We start from the raw sequence: 23,060 nt of genomic DNA on the forward strand, positions 1-23,060 counted from the left end.
TTCTGTTCTAGCTCAGACTGGGACACATGTATTGGCAAGTACTCTTAACCCATCTCTTCTGGATGGAGGGTGTGTTCTGAATTCAGTAGTCCCCAGTTTTAGAAGAATCCTTTAGGCTCTAGTTGTAAAACAGGTAGGTAGCACTTACTGAGACTAATAGCCTTGTAATCTAGTTGTAAAGAGTCAAGAAAATGGCCTTAAGCTTTTTGTGTTGCTCTGACTTTGGGAATAAACATTCAGATTACGTGGACACATGAACCTGTACACCTGCTGAAACGTGGCAGCCGAACTAAGACGCAGGAGAAACCACTTTTTAACCTGCTGCTGGAGCTGCACTTGTTTCTCTCGACTGCAACCTAACAGACCGTGACAATGAACCTTGAAACTAGCTCACCAAGAAAATGGGTCTTGCAGTAAATTTTTTCTAAGTTACACTTTTCTATATTCAACTCACATTCTGTGTTTCACATAAATTATTTAGTGCATTAAATAACTTCAAAAAATTATTACTTACCTGCCTGACTCATGTACATTGGAGTCTTAACCATGGAGGATATTTATTAAAGGTTACTATTTGAAAAAAAATATTTCCCCTTTTTTTTTTTTCATAAGAGTGTTCTTAGTGTTTTGTTTGTTTTGGGTTTTTTTGTTGTTGTTGTTGAAGTTTTTTGTTTGTTTGTTCTGCTTGTTTGGGTTTTTTGAGGGGGTTGGGGTTTTTTTGTGGTTTTTTTTTTGGGGGGTGGTGATTTTGTTTTCACTGATTATGCTTTTAGCATGGGAAAATTTTGATAATGTAGATTTAGAAAGCCAGGCTGAAGCACAGAACATCAAACTCCAAATGGGCCCAGACAGCAACTACCTCATGCCTAGGTGGAAAGTACTGCTGTAGAAAATATGTTTTATCTTGGTTTCCCTCTGAAACTTTGATCACTTTAATGAAAGAGGTAAATTATTGAAATCCAAGTTATTTGGAGCATGCTTCAGAAAAACCTTGAGTATAGGCTGAATTACCCAAAGTTCTGCATGCTTTCCAGGAGCAAGTCATACATCTGCACATTTTGTGCCTATCAAGCTAAAAAGCAAGTTTGATTTTCAACAAATATTTCAGTAGATCAGATGTCAAAAAACTCAAAAGCAGAATTAAAGTATTTCAGTTATCTTCGTTTTCACAGAAGAAATTTGAGGATGGGAAGAGGGTAGAAAACCACAAACCCACACTAAAATTAAACCAGACTCTCAGAGTTCTACCTCTTTTTCAGGCAATTTTAGTAAAATCAGAGAGACAGTACTATCTGTCACTCAAAGGTCTTATAGGACAAATGAGAACAGCAAAGCTTCTTTCTTCCCACTGTATGCTCTCGATACGAGGGAATCATTGAGAAAATATAGGCTGTCCACATCCACAACAGTTAAATTTGGATTAGTAAATAAGGTCACAGTTCTGTATCATACTACATTGTATCTGTAGAAAAAGTAGTTACACAATAGGTGAAGACCTGATCTCTAGACCTTTCACCAGTTTCATTGCCCTTCTCTGGATATGCTCCAGTAACTCAATGTCCTTCTTGAAGTGAGAAGCCCAAAAATGAACAGTGTTTGAGGCGTGGCCTCACCAGTGCAGAGTACAGGGGCACAATAACTTCCCTAGTCCTGCTGGCCACACTATTGCTGACACAGGCCAGGATCCTCTTAGCCTTCTTGGCCACGTGGTCACACTACCAGCTCATATGCAGCAAGCCACCAACAAACACCCCCAGGTCCTTTTCCACCAGGCAGCTTTCTAGCTACTCTTCTTTAAGATTATAGCATCGCATGGTGTTGCTGTGACCCACATGCAGTACCCAGAACTTAGCCTTGTTGAATCTCATACTATTGGCCATAGACCATCAGTCCAGCCTGTCCAGATGCCTCCGTAGAGCCTTCCTACCCTCAAACAGATTAACACTCCCACCCAACGTGATGTCATCTACAACCTTACTGAGGGTGCACTCAATCCCCTCATCCAGATCACCGATAAAAGTATTCATAGATTCATAGAATGGTTTGGGTTGGAAGGGATCTTAAAAATCATCCAGTCCCAACGCCCCTGCCATGGACAGGGACACCTTCCACTAGAGCAGGTTGCTCAAGGCCTCATCCAACCTGGTCTTGAATACCTCCAGGGAGGGGGCATCCACAACCTCCCTGGGCAACATACTCCAGTGTATCACCACACTCATTGTAAAAACTTCTTTCTAACACCCTGTCTAAATCTGCCCTCCTAAGGTTCAGTCTATTCCCCCTTGTTCTATGACTACAAGCCATTGTAAAAAGTCCCTTCCCAGCTTTCTTGTAGGCCTCTTTCAGGTACTGGAATGCCACTATAAGGTGTCATTGGAATCTTCTTTTGTCCAGGCTGAACAGCCCCAACTCTAGCAGCCTGCCTGCACAGGGAGGTTCTCCAGTCCTCTGATCACTTTCATGGCCCTCCCCTGGACCTGCTCCAGCAGTTTGATGTGCTTCTTATGTTGGGGGCACCAGAACTGGATGCAGTACTCTGTGGGGGTCTCACAAGAGCACAGTAGAGGGGGAGAATCATTTGAAAGAGAACAGGCCCAAATACTGAGCCAGTACTGGTTTTTGGTCTTAAGCAATCTGCAATATTAAGGCCAGAAGAAGCTTTGAGCCTTCAGAAACTCACTTGGTCATTCAGTCACACTTGATTCACACATTAGCAGAAAACTCCTCAACTGCTCTAAAAACTGTGCACTCAAAGCAAGGCTGATGGAAAAATGTTTATGCAAATACAACAAATGTATTTAAACGAAAGATTAACCTTGCAGTAGCAAGGTTTTTTACTCTAACACAAATGGTGACTCTCTAAGGATTATACCTCTTTTCTGTCAACTGTACTATCCCATGGATTCTTTGATTCTTCAGCAATAACAGGATCAGCAGCTTCATGCCAAAAGAATATCATACTTCCTCTTTTCCTAGAAATCTTTCCAACATGTACAAGCCTATACCTGTCAGCCAAATGGCCACCAGCATATTTAGTGCAGTCCTCTGTGGAAACTACACATTGTGTAGTTGGCTTCTTCATTATATTTCTATCATCAGCCAACACTGCTTCTGCCTTTGTACAGGTCAGGATCCTTCCTTTCCTGTAGACTGTGTTACAAGACAAATTCCTCTATGAAATGGTTCCAAACACATCTTTAGTCCATTAGTAGTTTGTGCCAGCTGCATTACCGCTAAGTAAAGCACTGTAGGCTTCCAAAAACTTCAACAAATGGTCATATCTGCATCTTTGTGTCAGGGCAGGAACTCTGTACATGTGCAGATGTCATTTACATTGTGGTTGAAGACCATAATGCAAAACTAAGTTTGAATCATACTGCACAACTGTAACTGTTTTACATCAGCCCCTTTCCAGTATGCTACTTGAAAGGATCCTGTAGTCAGTCTTCTGCTGGAATCTGTCCCTTGCATTACAAAACATTACTGCAGAATATTTAAAAAGTACCTCAGGAACCAAATTTTTTAAGATACAGATTCAAAAATCTTGAGTCCCTACCCATATAAATCTGCAGAGGGATCAGGCAAACATATGGTTAGTGATTTTCCACTGTTTTACATCTCCTGCTAAAAAGCAGTCTCAAATCTGCCTCTAGCTGTGTCTGATTTTTCTGTCTTCACAACAGTGAAGAAGGGTACATCTATGCTAAATATAGTGATCCATTTGTAAAGAAGCACAGGAGCTTGTGTCCATGCAGTTAAACTCCCTTTCTCACAGAAGATGGCCCTCATGGATGCAGACACCCCACCCTTCCCACTTTTATGGGAGACATGGCATGACTCAAACTTGTGCTGAGGAACACAATGATAAACAAACTCATGCTGTCTATTTGGTTTTCTCACATACTGTATAAGCCATTCATTCATATCTCTATTGATGGGGGACACAGGAGTGAAGAGATGTTACGAGTGTCTTACAACAAGCCAGGGCCGGAGCCACAAATGAAACTCAGGCATCATGATCTTGTCCAGGTCCTCAATACTGGGCTATGCTGCTAGAGAGCCTTCTTACTCAATTGTGTGCAGAAGGGCTTGCTACAGCTCTGAGCTGTGCCTTCAGAGCCTGTCCCCAACCCACAACCAGTCATTTAAAACTAGACTTGAAGAAGTATTTGAAGAAATTTCTGCTCTTGGCATTTTAACTTCTAAGTCTATCTAGACAAACACCTGCTTTCTGCAGCCAAATTTACATAAGGTGGGAATCAATGCCTGGATTTATATTAGGGCTTTGTCAAGAACTGCACTCATGGTGAATCACTAATATCTGCTAATCTCTTCTCTCTCCCACATGTAGGTTATTCATGTAGATCCATCAATTCCAGGACTTTGATTCATCTCATGTATTCAGTCATTGAATAATGGCCTTTAATTAAAAAAAATATATCTACCCACCTAAGATGTCTGGTGACTAATAAAGGCCTTCAGGGGAAGTCTAACTAGCTAGACACAACAGAATCTAGGGAAACATTCAAAGACAGCATGGATCAAATGACATCTCTAATCAAATGATCATTAGCAGGAATGCTTTGTGTCCTATTGCAGATCCTGACAGATCACTGAACTTTACCCAGCTAATGTGCTCTATTAATCTTATGCAAGAAACAATCACGTTTCATAGCAGGCTTTAAAACCAGGACAATTCAGAAGTTGTCAACTCATAAGTAAAGCATAGCACAGTTATTTGCTAAAGTGATAAGGTGATATTTTCTAAAGACTGGACAAGTACAAAAAAAAGCAAGTAAATGCCCTTTTCACTATGGCATTAACACAAGATTGCATGCCCCATCTTCCCAAGGAGAAATCTCCTAAAAGTCATGCTTACAGCTTCATTAGTATCCTGCAATTCAATGGAAAATCTGTAAAGAACTTAAAGTATATGTTTCTTCCCTGCACTATCCTTTGCTCATAACCTTCCCATGCTCACCAGTAGCACTCTCACACCCACTCTTTTAACAGCACTGGTGTCAACTCAAATCCAAAGCAATACAGGGAACCCACACAATCTCCTGCATGGATTAAGCTATGATCAAGTGTCTGTGACTACTTAAAAAAGGAATCCATCAAACAGAGGTACTGGGACTGAAATTACTGCCTCTACAGAGGTTAAATAAGTATCTCACTTACACACTTACCTGTTTTCTAGTGAGATGCTCTTCATACAAATGGGCATTAGAAAGGCAAGGGAGGTTCAGAGCATGCAAGAAATAATTTCAGGACTTCTATGAAATTTATTTTTTTATCAGTACCTGAATATTTCAAGACTGAGTCAAAGCAAATGCAATATTTTTTCAACAAGTCAAAATTATCTACGTTGCTGGTGGAGTATGGTTCTGTTTGAGTAGAGACCAAACAGAACAGAAAACAGTAAGCATGGCAAATGCTTTTGCATTTCTTGGACTTCAAGGACAGCAGCACTTCTTTGAACTTTCAACCTGTCCTTATTACCAGTCACTCTACACACTCAAGAGTCATATCAAGAATTTCCTTGGGTCCCTCATCAACTGTACAGCAAGAGGTACGGAAAATTGCTGGAACATAAAGAAGGAGCAGAGGAAAGGATATAAGCCTCCAGAATTCTTAAAATAGTAGAAAAGTAGATGTAAAGTGGGCCAAAGTACCAAACCTTATCAAACAAAGGTGTCCCTAGCACCTTAAGACTCAATGTTAAATAAAACCAGCAACTCACCCTTTGACCTGGTAAACCAGGGGGTCCAGGCTTGCCTTCCAGACCAGTCTCTCCCTTTAAAAGTGAAAAGTTTTAGAAAGTTAACTAAGAAAAAATTAATAAACTATATAACCATTTCCTAGCTGTTTTGTACTACCATTACGGCATGGCTACCTAGACAACACTTACCTCATAATTATGTTGTCCTGTGAGCAGAAGAGAATAAAGAAAACAGGATAGAGAAAAGTGACAATGCCCTGATTAAACACAGAGCACACAACTATATTTGAATTACATAACTGAAACCAAATTTACCTAAGTAATGTATCTTCACAATGTCATCAATTTTACAAAACTCAATCACCAGTGAAAGACAACAAGCAATTGAAAAGTGAGGATATACAGAGTACTTGCAAATGAGGCAGCAGTGACAGTCTGAACTGAGACATCCTGCAGAGATGGGTTATAAAATATAACTAGAACAGGCTACAATTAAGTAAAAATTAAAAAAGCCTGACCTCTGAATTCTTGTAAAAATTGTGTTGAAGTACAAATAGACATACTCAGATCTTATTTTCATCCACAAAATATTTTAGCCAGGACCTTGGGGCATAAAGTCCACCCCTTTTACAGTAACCATCATCTGACCTTCATTATATGATAGCTTCCAAGCTACCAGTGAGTACCTCTTTTGAGATGTGTTGAATGCCCACACAGCTCTTTGAATCAGAGAGCCATAGAATTGTTTTGGTTGGAAAAAAAACATAAGATCATTGAGTCCAACCATAATCAGGACATTAGAAATAGAAAACCAATGAAGTTCTACATGACAACAGTCTTGAGGCAAAGTCTGCCTCTGCAATGACTGCTCATGTTCTGGGTGCCATCTCCCTATCTTCATAGTGGCCATGAACAGCAGGAGACCTCTCAGCAGCAAAGAAAACAGAAGGCTGGGAGCACTCTAAGATCTTAGTGTCTGAATAATGCATAAGAATTTGCATGTATGCCTTACACCAATGTGAGTTCCACTTTCTGGGAATTGCAAGCACAGAGAGAAACAACTTACTGGAGGTCCAGGAAGTCCAGGTTGGCCTTGTGGTCCTCTTGGCCCAGGCTCTCCCTACAGAAATGTTATTTTTTTAAAAAGAGTGTTACAATATCTGGATGAAAAATTATACGTCCACATTATCCATATTGGCCCTCTGTGCAGGACCTATACCACCCCTTTCCTCATAGATCCTGAAGAACCAGTGCAGAGACCAGCTGGTTTTCTCTTTAATCCTGCAGCTACTTGAATTATCAGTACTCATGAGACTGCACACAAACAGATCCACCCACACTCAGCAGGCATTTATCCATTACTGACTGTTTTTCAAAGGTACTCTATTGAAGTCATTGGGTTATCCTGGATATTCCAGTAAAACACTGTGGGTTGGGATTTGGGGGTGGAGAAAAGCAATTCTTGCAAAACCAGCTTCCACTGGCACTTCCTCTGAGACAGTACAGTTGTGAAGAGTTTTAAAGTGTCATTGATATGATGCATAACCTTATGCACCTACCAACACAAAATCAAAATTTATATATATAATATACGTAGGACTAAGCATCAGGTGTCTCTTCCCTATTTGAGTGCCCAGGTTCAGAAGCAAATTCAGCATAAAACTCAAATATAGTTTATCTTCCTTATTAACTCTTCCCTGAACTTGAAGAATTGCATAGATGACTTCAATTCATACATCTCATTCATGTTAGATTCACCACACCTGAAAAGGACAGTTCTTTTACCTTTCTTGTTTATATTCTCCACTGCAAATAGGAAAACATGCTCCTTGGTGGTCTGACAAGGCTTCTATCCACCTTGATTTTGAAGCATTAAAGCATTTAAAGCAAAATCTAATCTAACAGGCAATTGAACTACATAAAAGCACCCTTGCAATGGAAGAACAGATATTGGATCTATCTTACTTGCTCTCCTTTTAGGCCTTCAGTATGCACCTGAAATGAAAATACATAGTCATAAAGGAGAAAAAGAGGAAAGACAACACAAGAGGTGCCAGGGCTGTGATAGTCCCCCATAGTGTACTTTTCTCTCCTTGTCATTCCCTCGAGATGCACACTCACTGCTGCAGCTCCTCAAATCCTTCTGCAGCCTAGGGGATAATTTCTATTTAAACAGCTTGAACTGACATGAGATTTGCTTACTCAAGTACCTATGAAGTGATTGGTGTGGCTGTATAAACAGTGAGAACTTGATTCATTATCTCTTCGGTATAAATAAGTTAGTCAATTCCTCTCCTCTTGTCTTATTTTAAATTACAAAATCATATTGAATGAAGAAGGCACCATATAAATAGCAGGCTGACCTTCAATGTGTGCATGAGTCAGACCTTCCATCAGCTCCCTGATGCCAGCCATTGTGGCTGTGACTGACAGTTGTCAACCTTCTCAGCCTGTTCTACACCCACCTCCTGGAACTTTAGGTTCATTTTCAGGTTTCATACATATCTTTCAAAATCCCTTGGCAACTACTGTCACATCACTAATTTCACATTTAAGCAGAAAAGTAAAAGGCTCTTACCTAAACAGGCTTTTTTCAGAGCTCTCTCTTTCTCCCTCTGCTTTCTACCACATTTACCGTAACTAAATTGTCTTCTGCCTGTCTCATGAGGACCATTCTTGGTTATAGCACTCAGACTTCATTGGCACAGCAGTACAGTAATTGTTGCTGATCTCAGTGGCTATTTAATACATTCCACCAATAGTTCAAGGTTCAAGGTCTTTTTTTTTTTTCAGTTCTTTTTTTTAAAAAATAGTATTTTGTTTGTGTGCCAAGCTTTTGGTAGTTGAGGGTCTGCAGGGGTAGCTTCTATGAACAGCTGCTAGTAGCAATCCCTATGTCTGAAAAGCCAGTGCCAGCCAGCTCCAAGATGGACCTGCTGCTGCCCAAGGCCAAGCCAATCAGCAACAGTGATAGTGCCTCTGTGATAAATTATTTAAGCTGGGGAAAAACTCCCAGGCAACAGCAGCTGGGAGAGAGGAGTGAGAATGCGTGAGAGAAACAACTCTGCAGATATCAAGGTCAGTGAAGAAGTGGGAAGGAGGGGCTCTAAGGACCAGAGGACATGGTGAAGACTATGGTGAGGCAGGTTGTCCCTCAGAAACCTATGGAGGTTAACAGTGGAGCAAGTATACACCCTGGAGTCCATGGAGGACCCCACACTGGAGCAGGCGGTTGCACCCAAAGGAAGTCTGCAGGCTCGTGGCAGAACCTGTGGACATGTGGAGAGAGTAGCCCATGCTGGAGCAGGTTTGCTGACAGCAACTGTGAGCACATGAGGACCCACAGTGCAGCAGCCAGTTTCTGAAGGACAACACCCTGTGGAAGAAGCCCACCCCGGAACAGTTCATGAAAAGCTAAAGTCTATAGGAAGAACTCCCAGTGGAGAATTTCCTGGAGGACTGTTTCCCACAGGAGGAATTCCATGCTGGAGCAGGGGAAGAGTGTGAGGACCCATCCCGCTAAGTAGCAAGGATCAGCAGATAAAATGTATGATGAACTAAGCAAAACCCCCATTCCTCATCTCCCTGTGCTGTTGAGAGGGAGAAAGTAAAGAAAAGTGGGAGTAAAGTTGAGCCCAAGAAGAATAAAGGAGTAGGAGGAAGGTTTTTCAAGATTTGGTTTTATTTCTCATTACTCTACTCTGATTTTGATTGGCAATAAATTAAATTAATTTCCCTAAGTAGAGTCTGTTTTCCTTGTGATAGTAATTGCTAAGTGATCTCCTTGTCCTTAATCCACAAGCCTTTCATCATATTTTTCTCCCCTTGCTCTTTTGAGGAGGATAAGTGATAGAGTGGCTTTGGTGAGCATCTGGCATCCAGTCAGGGTCAACCCACCACAGAAAATTAAAGGGATATTCCCTAACTACTTTGTTACCAATGCCTGAAAAACTCAGTGCTAGACCTGTCCTCTGCGTACTTTGTGGTAAATTTTCTTTCTCCATTCACTTGGAGATGATCTCTTCAAACAGACCATACTAACTTCTGGACATCCTTATGTCTCTGCTAGTAATGCCTCTGGAGTTACTGAAAGCATTGCTGAAGGCAGAGTGATGTACAAAGGCATATGTAAATTTAGAAAAGATCAAACTCCCTCTCCTTGTTTTCTTGGTTTGCCGTTTTATCATTGCTTCCCTGACTTTGGCACATCAGCTCCTAGTTGTCTCATATTCCACCAGGACTTTTTCAGACATAATACAAGAAAATATCATTTGCCCTTGTCAGAAATTTCCTTTTCCTTTTCACCTCTTAACTCTCATATCCAGCCCACAAACAAAGGCACTCAGTAATTCAACTCTCTTCTGGACTTTCATTTGCTTTTATAACTTTCACAGGCTTTACTTTCCAAAGGCCACGAGACATCAACTCAACATCTGTCCTGCAAACCACACAGTCCTGTCACAGTATTGCTTTCTGTGATGCACCTGAGGCAATGCTTCCACAGTGCCTCTTCAAGTCCTGATCTTCACGTTTCAAAATCTCCTAAAATTTTGGCAGTGTATCTCCCTCTTGGAACCCATCACTTGCCTTCAAAAATCTTCACTGCCTCAAGCTTCACTTTTTTTGGAAAAAGTATTTAAGAATATCTCTCATTTGATTAAGTCCTCCCACCCCAAGCTTCCACCTTCTCTCCTCATGCAATAATGCCTACAGTGCTTGAGAAAGCTAAAAAAAGAAAAAAAATCTTACTGAAGATCCAGGCAGTCCTGGAAGTCCTGGTTCACCCTGCAGGGAAACATGAAAGAAACCAAAGAATGTAACACAGAACACAGCATAGCACGATACATAACACAAAACAAAAGCACAACACAAAAACCTCTACACATGTTTTCCAACTGCTGTTGTACATTGTTTTCAATACCATCTAGTAATGAATAGATATGAACATGCAATCCAAATTAACTCTTTTTCCTTTGTCCTGCAGTTGAACATGCATAGGAACTGGTTATGTTCTTACCATGATGTTGTACACTGATTTTAATGACGTTCAGTGACATAAAAATGAATGATGCACTGGATGCATCATAACATTAAATCTGAGGTTCAAAAAACTTATTGGTGTACACATAGCTAAACCTGACTGGTGCTCAGATCCCTATCAGAGTCTGTAGGATGGATATTTAGGGGCCAAAACGTGTTTGCTGGTTAATGACCAAAAAGCTGTTCAAGAGAAAGAGTGAGACATGATGCTGTTTTCTCCAAGTGATTTTACAGGGCAGACTCATACTGTAAGTGTTTGCAGAACACTGAGATGCTATGCCCTCTTTACATGATTTGTTGCTATCTAGGCTACCAGATTGTTCCAGTTTGCTCTAGCAATGTCCACCATTTACTATGTTTAAAGACTAAGGATCCAGAAGGTATATTCTTTACTATAGGCACAGACTAATGCAAAAATTATCATATGCCTTCCTTTCACATTCTATTTATTCATTACTCACCTAGGTCTCCATATGACCTTGCATATCTTTCATGTTCTTTCTTAAGACAAGTTTAATTACTACTTGTTATTTATTCTAAAGAAATAGAAACCATGCTAGAAAGACTGAAGAGAAGCACATCGGCTGCACTGAAAGCAATGGAGCAAGAAACTCAACCTCTTTTGGAAGCAGCAAATGCAGCTGCTTCAGAAATATGAAGTGTTATAAACTCAAGACTCTACTGCACATATGCTGGAGTACAGAGACCTTGTTGCTTACCACCTCTGTGAATGTGCTCTGCTTGTAGGTGTTTCTGAAACCTCACCTATAGCTATTGAATCTAAGTGTGAAAGTAATAGGATTTGCTTCTTATCTCTGCAGCCTTAGAAAAGGCCCACTGCTTTATCTGGGGGAGAAAAGGAGAAAATACAGAACTAGGAATGCCTTTCCTCTCATGCCAAGGAACTAGGCAGGAAGAGAGGAAATGCCAAAACCACATCACCTCTAGCAGACAGGGAAACACAAGGCTGCCTTAGGAACTCTAACAATTCTGAAAACAGTGAGGTCAGCATTTCTTCTGAGAATACTGAATAATTATTTTGGAGGTAAGATGGTTAGGCCCATTTGATTGACACTTTCTGAGTACATTTAACACCTCCTGGGTCAGAATATTGGCATCTACAAAATCATATTGCCACTTCTACCCATCTTTCTTAGGGGAGGAAGCTTTTCTGAGCCAAATTACTCTCTACTTCCTTTTACTTCCCCTATGAGCGTTAAACTGACAGCAGAGGAGCTATAACTGGATACTAATTAACACTCACTTATACACATTTCAGACTGAAGCACTGTCAGAGAAGTGAAATATTTTGATGCATATAAACTTCACTTATGCATAAATAAGATAATATTAACAGCCCAACAGCCCTGATATCTCCAGCATTGGGGGCCCAAAGAGGAATTACTAAATGTGTGTCCAGACTCCTCCCTTGCATCCCATTCCAACTCACCTTTTCTCCTTTGGTCCCAGTGACACCTGGAGGACCTGGGCTGCCAGCAGGGCCCTATAAACAGGTATAATAGAGAGAGAAAAAAAAAAAATCTTTGTTTTATGTATCACAGGTCATAAGTTACCATTCCCTTACAGTACAGAAGCTGGGTATCAGCAGCACAAACAGTCATATTCCCTTGTACAACGGTAGGAACTAATACAACACACAAGGTTGCTTTGGCTCTGCCATGTATAAAACCAGAGCATTAAGGATGAAGATGCCACAGAGCCACAATGAAAGCAATTCAATTTCATCTGGTCCAGAAGGATTGCAGTTCTGAGAGTACATCAGTGTCAAACACAAATTTTCAGATAAAATGCAGGCATGAAGATTTGCCCACTGTTAGGTTTCCAGATATGAAAAAGGAAAAGTGAAAAAACAGAAAATCTCAGCTTCTGTAATAGGATGTCACTTGGAAAAATTGTTCCTTAGAAGTAGCAAGCAATAAGCATCCACCTGTGCATCCCTCTGCAGATTCTCACTACATCTCATTTGCTTCAATTATAAACCAGTGAAAAACGTAATAGAGATAGTGAACATAGTTCATTGTGATTCCAGAGTCAAACTTACCACCAGAAAATATGCCCATCCTACAAAGACAGTGAGAAACACTAACGAGACCAATACTTTTTAGTATGAGGTAAACTGTGTCTGAGAAAGAGTGTAGAGGAAAACAAAAACAAACAAAGACAAAACAAAGCCCCCATGATTAAGCAGAACATTTAGTGCAATAATGGCTATCACTTCACAGAGAGGAAGATGCAGATTTGGCAGATTCAGACTGCTAATTACATTACACCTTGCTATCTAATTACAAATGGATGTGTCTGATATGCAAACAGAAGTACTTCCTAACAAAATCAAGTCGGTTTGCTGGCTGCTAGAAGAATGAGAGCAAGGAACTCAGGCAGCACATAGCTGCTGTGCATTTAGAGCACATACAGATTAGTCCCCAGCAGACACTTTGTCTGTGTGAGCAGCAGGATTTACCAGTTGAAGATGAACTAGCCTGAGGATTCAATGTGCAGCTCCTCCACCTCTGAAATAGCAAAAATGTGCCTCCAAATGATCCTTACCAGACCAGAAAAGAGCAAGAGCTAGTGAATGAGAGGCAGACATGGCAGCACAGAGGCTTTGAGCTCAGGAGCAGCAATGATTAGCTGCATGGCTTTTGATAAATCACTTATTAGCCTTTGTTTCCTACTCTTTCCTTTGCTATTTAGACTAGAAAATTCTTGGGAGTAATGAAGGATGCCTCTCATTAGGTATCATACCATTAGTAATGAAAACAGTCTTGTGGAATCTACAGAGAGTTTTAGACAAAGCATTATCTGTGCAATCACTAGAAATGTACCGATCTTTTAGACCATTTTCTGGTTTCCTCTTGTCTTAAAAATGTAAACAGTTCTAAGCCTTTATTGAAAACAAACCAAACACATTAAATCCAGTTCTCCCCCTTGCATATTGTGGAAAGGAAAAAAGAGTTTATAAAAATCAGGCTTAAAAAACTGAATTTTTGTATGTGCTTCCTTATGCCTTTAATGAAATTTAAGACAAACATCTGATCTATCATGTTTAAAGGACTGGCATTTCCCTTAAGTGTACATTGAATTACACTTTCATTCTAAGGCAAAACAAACAAACAAAAAACCTGTGCCAAAAACAATCCTTAAAATAAGAAGCACAAAATCTGCTGATGCAGCAGGGTCCTGCCATGACTCAGCAGCCACCCACGATGTCTCAACTTCAGAATCAGCTTCTACTTGTTCTGAAGAAAAGCCTACCATCATTGAGTATTTGCCACATACCTGTTTCCCCTCCACACCTGGTTTCCCAGGGAACCCATCGAGGCCTCGTTCTCCCTGGAGAAAGAAGAGAAAGAGAAGGAACCACTGTAATTCAAACCCATGGTACCTAAGTCACCATTCTGCAAGAAATGTCCATGTTATCCACTCCAGGAGGAAATAGAAACTCAAAGCAGTCTGACAGTGATAATGGCTGAAATCCACACATCTGCATAGCAAAGAGTTGCTGGGAGCAAGGAGGTGAATCAAGTGTAGGCAGGAGGAAACTTTTATCATCCCTAACTTTGCTAACTGTTGACTCTTGTCTATCTAGAAAATTTAGCACCAAATAGCTACGATGCGAGTTTAGAAATGAGAAGTGGCTGTGTGCCAGCTTTCCATGTAAATATCTTCCCTCTACATGAACCCACATCAGCAGGCAAACTGAACAAAGGGCACCAGGAGAATATCATATCAGAATAGCTTCTGCAAAAATAACAAATCCATAATCTAGCAATATTTACACAGTTAGGAAAAAATAATTTTTCACCTTTGCTTTCTGTAACCTATTGTAACAATTAATTTGTCCCTGTATGTCTACAGGTTTGGACAGTCCACAAGTCCACAGGCAGTCTATCCTACTACTTTATTTTCAACACCTGAAGATATGTTTTCCCTCCTGTATCTAAACCTGACTTTTTCTTGCTACAGTTTCAGACTAGTAAATCTTTCCCTAACCTCCATCAGGGAACAGACTGTTCCCTTCATCTTTACAATGGCATCTTATGTATTTGAAGAAAAAAGCCCTCTAACCAGACCTTTCAAACTTCTTTAGACTAAACAACCTCAATACTTCCAACTTTTCTTTGTAGATATATTTTTCAGACCTCTGATCATCTTTTGTTGCTCTCATTTTTGCATTATCCAATTTTTCCACATCTTTGCTGTAGCTAGGTGCCTGAAACTGGACACAGCTGAGATTAACTATGAGCAGAAAGATTATTTCACATTTTATAGAGTAGTCTTTACTCCAAACTCCCTTATGCAGGAGAGCTCCTTAATCAGTTGCTCCCAGTCTGTAGCAGTGTGCAATTTGTTGCCTTACACATATGAAGCATCTTGTAGCTGCCCCTTCTCAATGTCAGCTGCTGTTTTGAGGGATTATGTTTTCAAGATCAGTGTGAATTCTGACCTTCACATATTTCCACATTCAAGCTTAACATATTCTATATTTTATAATCTCTATCAAGGGATAGATATGATGACTAGATCAATGACATACTCCTGCTGAACTTCACTTCTTTCTTACAGACAGTGGCCCTCGTCCATTCCAGAGTAGTTTAAAATTCTTTGAAATAGAGACTTTCTCTTACTCTGTAAAATTCTTAAACCTCTGTAAAATGAAACACTGACTTTGCTTGGATTCTGCACACATAGCTGAATCTAAATTATTCACACACACATTGCCACTGTTAACATAAGCGTGCATGTAAAAACAAATTTGACCAGCACAAGAAATGAAAGAAAAATATTAATTTTCAGACATTTTAATTCTATCCCTCAGGATGCCTGTATGACCTCTGTTATTATCTGCAAACCCACACTTACAGCATGGGATTTAATTAGTTCCTTTTGAAAACTACATTGATTCAGCAAGTCAGAAATAGAGTTGCAAATCAATGTATTTTTTTTTTCCTTTTTCCTTTAGAAAGCCAGTAAGCCTTATAACAGCAACATTATTTCAAAATTCTGTATCCAAGGACTGAAATTAGAGAGACCTGTACCCTACAGAAAGCAGATAAAAGCCAGTGTTAGACACCCAGATCTATTTGCTTTCCGGGGGTGAGAGTTTCCACACTAATGGTTTCCTTTGCACCAATATCCTAGATTTCAGACTTTCAGTAAGCAACAGTCTGGTGGATTGCTGACACGATGTGCAATGTACTCTCAGGAGAATTTTTAACACCAATACACTACAGCAATGAGTACTTCACACATGCTGTTTCAGCTGCCAAAACAGAAGTGTCAGTGTTCTTACTGCTAGTAATGGGGGTTGGGAAAGGCAAATGTGGTATTTGTACAAATGTGTACAATAAAGCTGTTTGAAAACACTGCACATTACTGTGCTTTCTGTTGTTTCCTTAGAAAAATCTGACATTATAAATACTTTTTTCTCCCACATTCTTCTAAAAAAGGCTACCTACAGAAAGCTTTGCTTGTTGTTTTTTTTTTTTTTTTTCCAAAAGAACACAAAAATGTTTTCCTCTCAGGTTTTCATTTTAAGACTCTTTCCCTCTGCTGTGTTCTACTGGTGTTTCTGCTTTTAACCAGTGGAACAAAATGGTGACAAATTGTAAACAACTGAGAGAAAACTCAATTCCACAGAGCCTTTACCAGTTAGGAACTGTAATGGCTTGTTGGAAAGATGATTTCCCCAAGAGTCTGCAGGGCCCTGGGAAAGACTGAAGGAGAGCAAACCCACTGCCCAGAGGGACCCCAGCAACAGCAGACCAGTCATGCTTACACAAGGTCTTCTGCAATACAACACACAAGCAATGCCCCACATCATGTTAAACACCTAAATTAAGGTGTCAAGTATTGCATTTAGCTTATGTTGGCAGGGAAGTGCAGCATGCTTATCTCTGCAGAGACTCTCCTGGGGTCTACAACGAGTCCATAGGATGCAAAAGGACATGAGGTATCACTCAGATTGTGCAGTGGTTTTCCTGCAGTTCAGGCACGACCTACTGGATGTGGGAATCTCACTGTGGAAACCTCAATACTTGTGTCTGAGGTCCCAGGATGTAAGAATATAGCAGCAAGACATATTATGGGATACTTAGCCTTTTTGTGATACCAGGGGGCAGTGTCAACAGGCCAATATTCAGTGCATGCAGCAGTGCTCTCATCTGATGTAATAAACACTGCTCTTTCCTCAGGCACAAAGCAGCACAGGTTGCGTAGGTGTTAGTGTTCAAGTTACAGACTGAGGAGCAGACAAAACAATATTTGGCCCACTGCATTTACGCCCACTGTTTTCACAGCACTACTGACTGGGAGATGTTAAAGTAATGGCAGTGGGTGCTCTGAGGCCACCATTAAAGCCTGGAAAATGTCAAAGTACAATTGTTGTAGCAGAGATCTGTCTGCTTCATGAGGGGACAAAAAAAAAAAAGAAGAAAAAAGAGATAGCTCTAATTGTTCATATTCTTTTAATGGAGGAAAACTTAATTCATTTCTTCCTCACTTTAATATTCCTCTAGCTTAGTCTGCTGCCTGCCCACACACAGGTTCCTCTCCCATCATAGTGATGTCAGAAAGATAGATTTTCTTCCAGGAGCCAAATATTCCAGCAGATTAAACAAATTTGCCTCCAGAAAAGTAGCGGAGGCACTGGCTAGACACAATGCACTAAACCAGTCCTGCAAAGGGCTGAGGCAAAAGTGTAAGGAAGATAAAGTATAATTCAGCCTTTACCTCTAGCTGCAGCAGTGAGGATAGATAATGCAAAATGGACACTGGGAAGGGACCCCTTAATACATGGAAACGCAAAGCAAAGTATCTCACCCTAAGGGTTCATTGATCATCTTTCCCAGTAGGCAAAAGCATTGTATAAATCTTGGTTTCTTCTCCAGATGGAGATGGAGAGCAAGAAATAGGAACAGGGCCATTTGAGCAAGCTAATTAACTCCCTCCTTTGCACAAACACATACAGGCAGCTATCACTAAAGGCAGCCTGAACACAGGCAAAGCTGCTGGACCAACACCAACATATTCCTCTTTCAGGACCAGCTGGAGACATAAACCAGACAAGACATTGCTCAGGGCTGCAAGACAGGCCATGCTGCCTGTTTTGCCTGCACAGGTGACTTGGGTCCAGCTGAGCCTAGTGATGCCCCGTCTTCCACTGCTTGTCAGGGCAGGAGTGAGACAGTACCTGCTTCTCCTGACAGAGGCAGGAAAAGGAAATTTCGTAGGCATTTCTGGGAAGCCTTGAGTAATGCTTCATAGGTCTGCAGCAGAGTGTGGGCATATCTGAGGCGTCTCTGTATATGACAAGCTTATGCTTGCTTATTACAGGTACTTGGTCTCTTTAGTGAACCAGGGAGTTCTGTGGTGTGTAAAATGGCAGAGAAGTGGGAAGCAGCATCAGTTGCATGAAGCCTTTAACAGATAAACTGACTGGTGTTCATTAAAGATTGAGCTTATGGTAAAGGGAAATTGCAGAAACATAGAAATTGGAATAACGTGAGCAACTGCAGTGAGATGGGGGAAATGCTGCATGCAGACATGGTCAGCAGCAGTCAGTGGTCATTCACAACTCCCACATGATGTGGAAAATCTGCTACATCTTCTCAGAGGCAGCCCATCCCTCCTCTCCCTCTTCTGCCCCCAGCTACACATAGACAGGAAGTCCTTCAATCTATGCTTGTTAGACAGAATAAATTCACAAAGGCCTCCTGCACTCCCATGGAAGTCACTCCCAGGCAACATAGGGAGGTGCAATGCAGTGAGGAAACTCCATCATCAGGAGCAAAGGCAAAGAGCAGCCTGGCTTTTCCTAGCATGCAGCAGGAATACCTTGTCTCCTCGTATTCCCTTTTCTCCTCTTTCTCCTTGCAGACCCTAAAAAGAGAAAGAGATTATAAAGCTTAGTCCAAGCAGAGGAACAGTTTTCCAATTGTTCACCAAACATTGTGCATGATTGCACAACCTATTCAAGTGAACTTCAAGGACATTTTTGATGTTGCCAGTCCTCAAAGTTGGCCACAGACACGGTGTAAGCAGACTCACAGGGCAGGCATGACCTGTGGGCTCAAGAACGTTTGTAACATTATATTGCTCACAGATACATCACCCTTCTGCCAAGAGCAGTGTGGAGGGATAGAGAACTCACCCCAGCTGCAGATGGTCTGGAAAACAACCAGTGCTCTGCATTTTTCATGTTGCTTGTAAACACTGAGGACTTAGGTAGAGGACAATACTGTGGAAAAAACTATTACATAAGCTAGCAAGAATGCCCATTCCTGGTGGTTTTGAATGCAGTAGCTAGGCAGACAGCAGGGACCTCTGAGAACTGGCAAATGCTGGATAATCCCTGTCCTGGAGACCCAAGCACATTTTCGTGCTGTGATTCCAATGTCAGTGCTCATCCAGACTATGTAATTCATGTCCTCACAGGCACACCAGAACCGTTTGCTGAGGCTTAGTTTGATGAGACAGCAATATTAATACAGGCCATTGACTCAATAGGCAGGAACAGTTTCCACCTCCCTTGGCACAGGAAGCACCTTGTGTTTTACCTTTATTAGATCAACTAATGGCTACAGTCAGACAAAGACAGCCAATAACAACCTCTGTAAAACTGCCAAAACTTAAAATGCTTCTTATTCTCATAATACATTTGTATTTAAACTTCCATTTTCTTTACACTATACTGGAGGCTTACCTCCAAGCTTCTCAGAACCACATCTGGGTTTATTTGACCCATAGGATAATTTAGATTTTTGGTCATGGTTGACTGTAAGCAAACTGCACAGTCCTGTCCCCCTCTAACAATCCAGACTGAGCCTGCACAGCTTCCCACACTGCAGTGTAATAACACCACTATTTCCAAAAAGCAAAATGCATAAAGTTTAAAAATGTGACTCCTTTAATGCACTAATGAATACAGCACCCTTATGTAGACTGAGAAGAAGATTACTGCCTTGCTCCTCACCAAAGCTAAGTGTCAATCTTATGATAGAAAGGGATACGACCTTCAGAAACAGCGTGCCACATGTGAGTGCTTTCCTCCTCACATAAAAAAAAAAGAACTCAAGGAGCAACTTTGTCTGTTTATTTTGTTAATATTTCATGAGTCTGTCACTTGGGAAGGTAATGCCACCCCCCAAATTAATTTAATTGCCTTCAAGCCTAACACAATTCATCCTCAGATCATACAGGGAAACAGTGTGCACTTGGGCAAAGACAAAAGTGTCCAAACTCTTTCGAACACATAGGGCCTCTTTAGTGGGTTATAAGCACGTCCTCAGCTGGCACAGGGAAATCTTTTAGTGCATGGGCACAGCTGGTATGCCACTAAAATGCACCGATGTACAGTCAGGTCATTAAACCTCAGAAAATCCAATCAGTCTTTACAACATCAGCTTAAAGGCTGGCTCCATAATTACCAAGGTGAGACCACAAGATAGAGATGCTAACTTGACAGCATCTGATTTATTTTGGTCTTGCTCTTTGTTTATTCTGGACAGGTTTGTCCCCTGAGCCTTGACAGTTTTGAAAATTTGATCAGAAACTTGCTGAGAGGTGGGGTTTTTTGGGTAGTGTTATGATGAAGGTTTTCAGCACCATATAAACGGTGTATCAACAAGAATCAAAGAAATTACATTACAGTGAGGGCATCACAAAATCACCATCTGTTATCTTAGTAATCAAGTCATATCTACTGACATCTCTTTGCTGGCTACAGGCCAGTTTAAAGAAATCAGAAGAAACTCAATGAAATCAAGAAATTTTCAACATTTGGACACAGTGCTGGTAGGTGGTCAGTCACACCTATACAGAAAGAAAGAAAGAAAGAAAGAAAGAAAGAAAGAAAGAAAGAAAGAAAGAAAGAAAGAGAGAAAGAAAGAAAGAAAAGAAAGAAAGAAAGAAAGAAAGAAAGAAAGAAAGAAAGAAAGAAAGAAAGAAAGAAAGAAAGAAAGAAAGAAAGAAAGAAAGAAAGAAAGAAAGAAAGAAAGAAAGAAAGAAAGAAAGAAAGAAAGAAAGAAAGAAAGAAAGAAAGAAAGAAAGAAAGAAAGAAAGAAAGAAAGAAAGAAAGAAAGAAAGAAAGAAAGAAAGAAAGAAAGAAAGAAAGAAAGAAAGAAAGAAAGAAAGAAAGAAAGAAAGAAAGAAAGAAAGAAAGAAAGAAAGAAAGAAAGAAAGAAAGCAGGGAGGGAGGGAGGAAGGAAGGAAGGAAGGAAGGAAGGAAGGAAGGAAGGAAGGAAGGAAGGAAGGAAGGAAGGAAGGAAGGAAGGAAGGAAGGAAGGAAGGAAGGAAGGAAGGAAGGAAGGAAGGAAGGAAGGAAGGAAGGAAGGAAGGAAGGAAGGAAGGAAGGAAGGAAGGAAGGAAGGAAGGAAGGAAGGAAGGAAGGAAGGAAGGAAGGAAGGAAGGAAGGAAGGGAAGGAAGGAAGGAAGGGAAGGAAGGGAAGGAAGGAAGGGAAGGAAGGGAAGGAAGGAAGGGAAGGAAGGAAGGAAGGGAAGGAAGGGAAGGAAGGAAGGAAGGGAAGGAAGGAAGGAAGGGAAGGAAGATGGGTAGGCAGAACACACTAACAATGTAGAGAAAGTTTCATGAGTTTTAAAAATGTAACAAAAGCCACTACTTACCGGTGCACCTACATAGCCTTTAATTCCCGGAGGACCCTGTTTCCCCTCGGATCCCTGGCAAAGAATTGAAAAACTGTTTCACATGAAGGATGAAGACTATAAAACCAATTATTCAGAAACGTTAAGCTGCACTCCTGGGCTCACAGCAGGTTGGTAAGGCTTTCCAACTCAGCACTAGTATACAGAGCAGTGTCTGACTCTCCATCCACTTATCCAAAGTGAAATCACAACAGTTTTCCCTGTCCCCAGCACTCAGATACTATAACAATTTACTCTTCTACTTTCAGTCTTGCTCTGCAAACTGTCCCATGCAAGTTCTTCTCCAGGCTATTTCTGAAACTTTGGCAATTTCAGTCATTGCCTGCCTGTTGTGTACAGAGCTATGTCTTGGATCCTGAGCACAGTGTTGTTGAAACGAAGTAAAGGTATACTCTGGTCAAACACTGCAGGAAAGGCTATATACCAGCATAAATGAGCAACAGACTTCAAGTTATTATATATTTTGAAGAGCAAATTGAAAGAAACAGATCAGAACTATGTTCTCCAGTGTTTATTTTCAGCATAAGTGGGGAAAATGCAAGAGGATCAGGTACATTTCAGCAGTCCTTCATTTTGTTGCACACTCTTTTCCTGAAGAAGGTAAATTCAGATGAAGAGCACTAACACTGTGTGATTTTACACCCCTTATCATGCCTACAAATGGTCTGGATCCTCAACAGAACAGGCTCAGTCTTCAGAGCCATCCTATGAAGACAGTCTGGACCTGACAAGGTGACTATGAGAACAAGTTTGGCATCTTGCATAACCTATTTGATTACTCTATCTCACTTTTCTACACCCCTTCTGGTTAACTCTGGCACTGGGTAGTTGTAGTGCATAAAGCTTCAAAACAGGTCAAGATTTTTTTTAATCTTTTCTAAATTTCATATTACTAGATACTTTAAAAAAATAGAATTAAAAAATCATTGTGTTTGCAATGAATTACGAACAGAACTGAGGCTTCTTTGGACTAGTGGAAGTGCTCAGGATGTTGGTCCATTGGTCATGTCACACCACTGTTCACACTTGCCTTGGCCCAAGGGAGAATCTCATTTGGAGCAGTCATTAAGCACAGACCTGGCAAGCTGAATGGACTGTACTTGGCTAGTGTTTTGCCACCTATGTATTGCCAAAACTGTCCCCTCCCTCTGCCAGGGAGGACTTGACTTCTTAAAGTGGATGAAGTTGTGCCTTGAAGCTTGTGAGAAGTTTATCAACCCAGCTGTAAAAGTGGCTGGACCTATATGGAAGGAAACTATAAGAGCAAACTCAGAGGTTGTGAGTGAGATTCACAAAGAGGTCAACAAGAGCTGGGTTTAAGCACAAGTAAAGGTGGCTCTGGAATCTCTACAACATCAGGCACCTGAGGACCTCTGCAAGGTCAGGAAGCAGTGCAGGTCCTCTAATGGCAGAGGGAGAGCAGCAGGCATGCACTTAAACCTCTCCCTTCAGCCTACACAAAAATACAACTATCAAAGTACAGGCAAAGCCCCTATAGAAACAGGGGCCTGATAAAAGTTGTCCAAGTTATCCAAGTCCAACTCAGTACAGTTACATAAACCAGGGTTATAACACCCAGCAAAAGTTATAGCTAGAGAATCTGGGTTTGTCTGGA

The 23,060-nt window shown here is 40.9% G+C and overlaps 1 protein-coding gene across 1 annotated transcript in view; it reads right to left on the minus strand.

The window, feature by feature from the left end:
• Positions 1 to 23,060, minus strand: part of COL22A1 (collagen type XXII alpha 1 chain) — a 186,369-nt gene that overhangs the window by 68,391 nt on the left and 94,918 nt on the right. The window contains exons 14-21 of the mRNA XM_054385294.1: positions 21,407 to 21,460; positions 18,620 to 18,664; positions 14,063 to 14,116; positions 12,213 to 12,266; positions 10,472 to 10,507; positions 7,688 to 7,717; positions 6,789 to 6,842; positions 5,744 to 5,797 (exon numbers count right to left, since the gene is read on the minus strand). Of these exons, the coding sequence (XP_054241269.1) occupies positions 5,744 to 5,797; positions 6,789 to 6,842; positions 7,688 to 7,717; positions 10,472 to 10,507; positions 12,213 to 12,266; positions 14,063 to 14,116; positions 18,620 to 18,664; positions 21,407 to 21,460 (381 nt within the window). The remainder of the gene's footprint in view (positions 1 to 5,743; positions 5,798 to 6,788; positions 6,843 to 7,687; positions 7,718 to 10,471; positions 10,508 to 12,212; positions 12,267 to 14,062; positions 14,117 to 18,619; positions 18,665 to 21,406; positions 21,461 to 23,060) is intronic.

The sequence above is a fragment of the Indicator indicator genome, chromosome 12, assembly GCF_027791375.1.
Source record: "Indicator indicator isolate 239-I01 chromosome 12, UM_Iind_1.1, whole genome shotgun sequence".
Lineage (NCBI taxonomy): Eukaryota > Metazoa > Chordata > Aves > Piciformes > Indicatoridae > Indicator > Indicator indicator.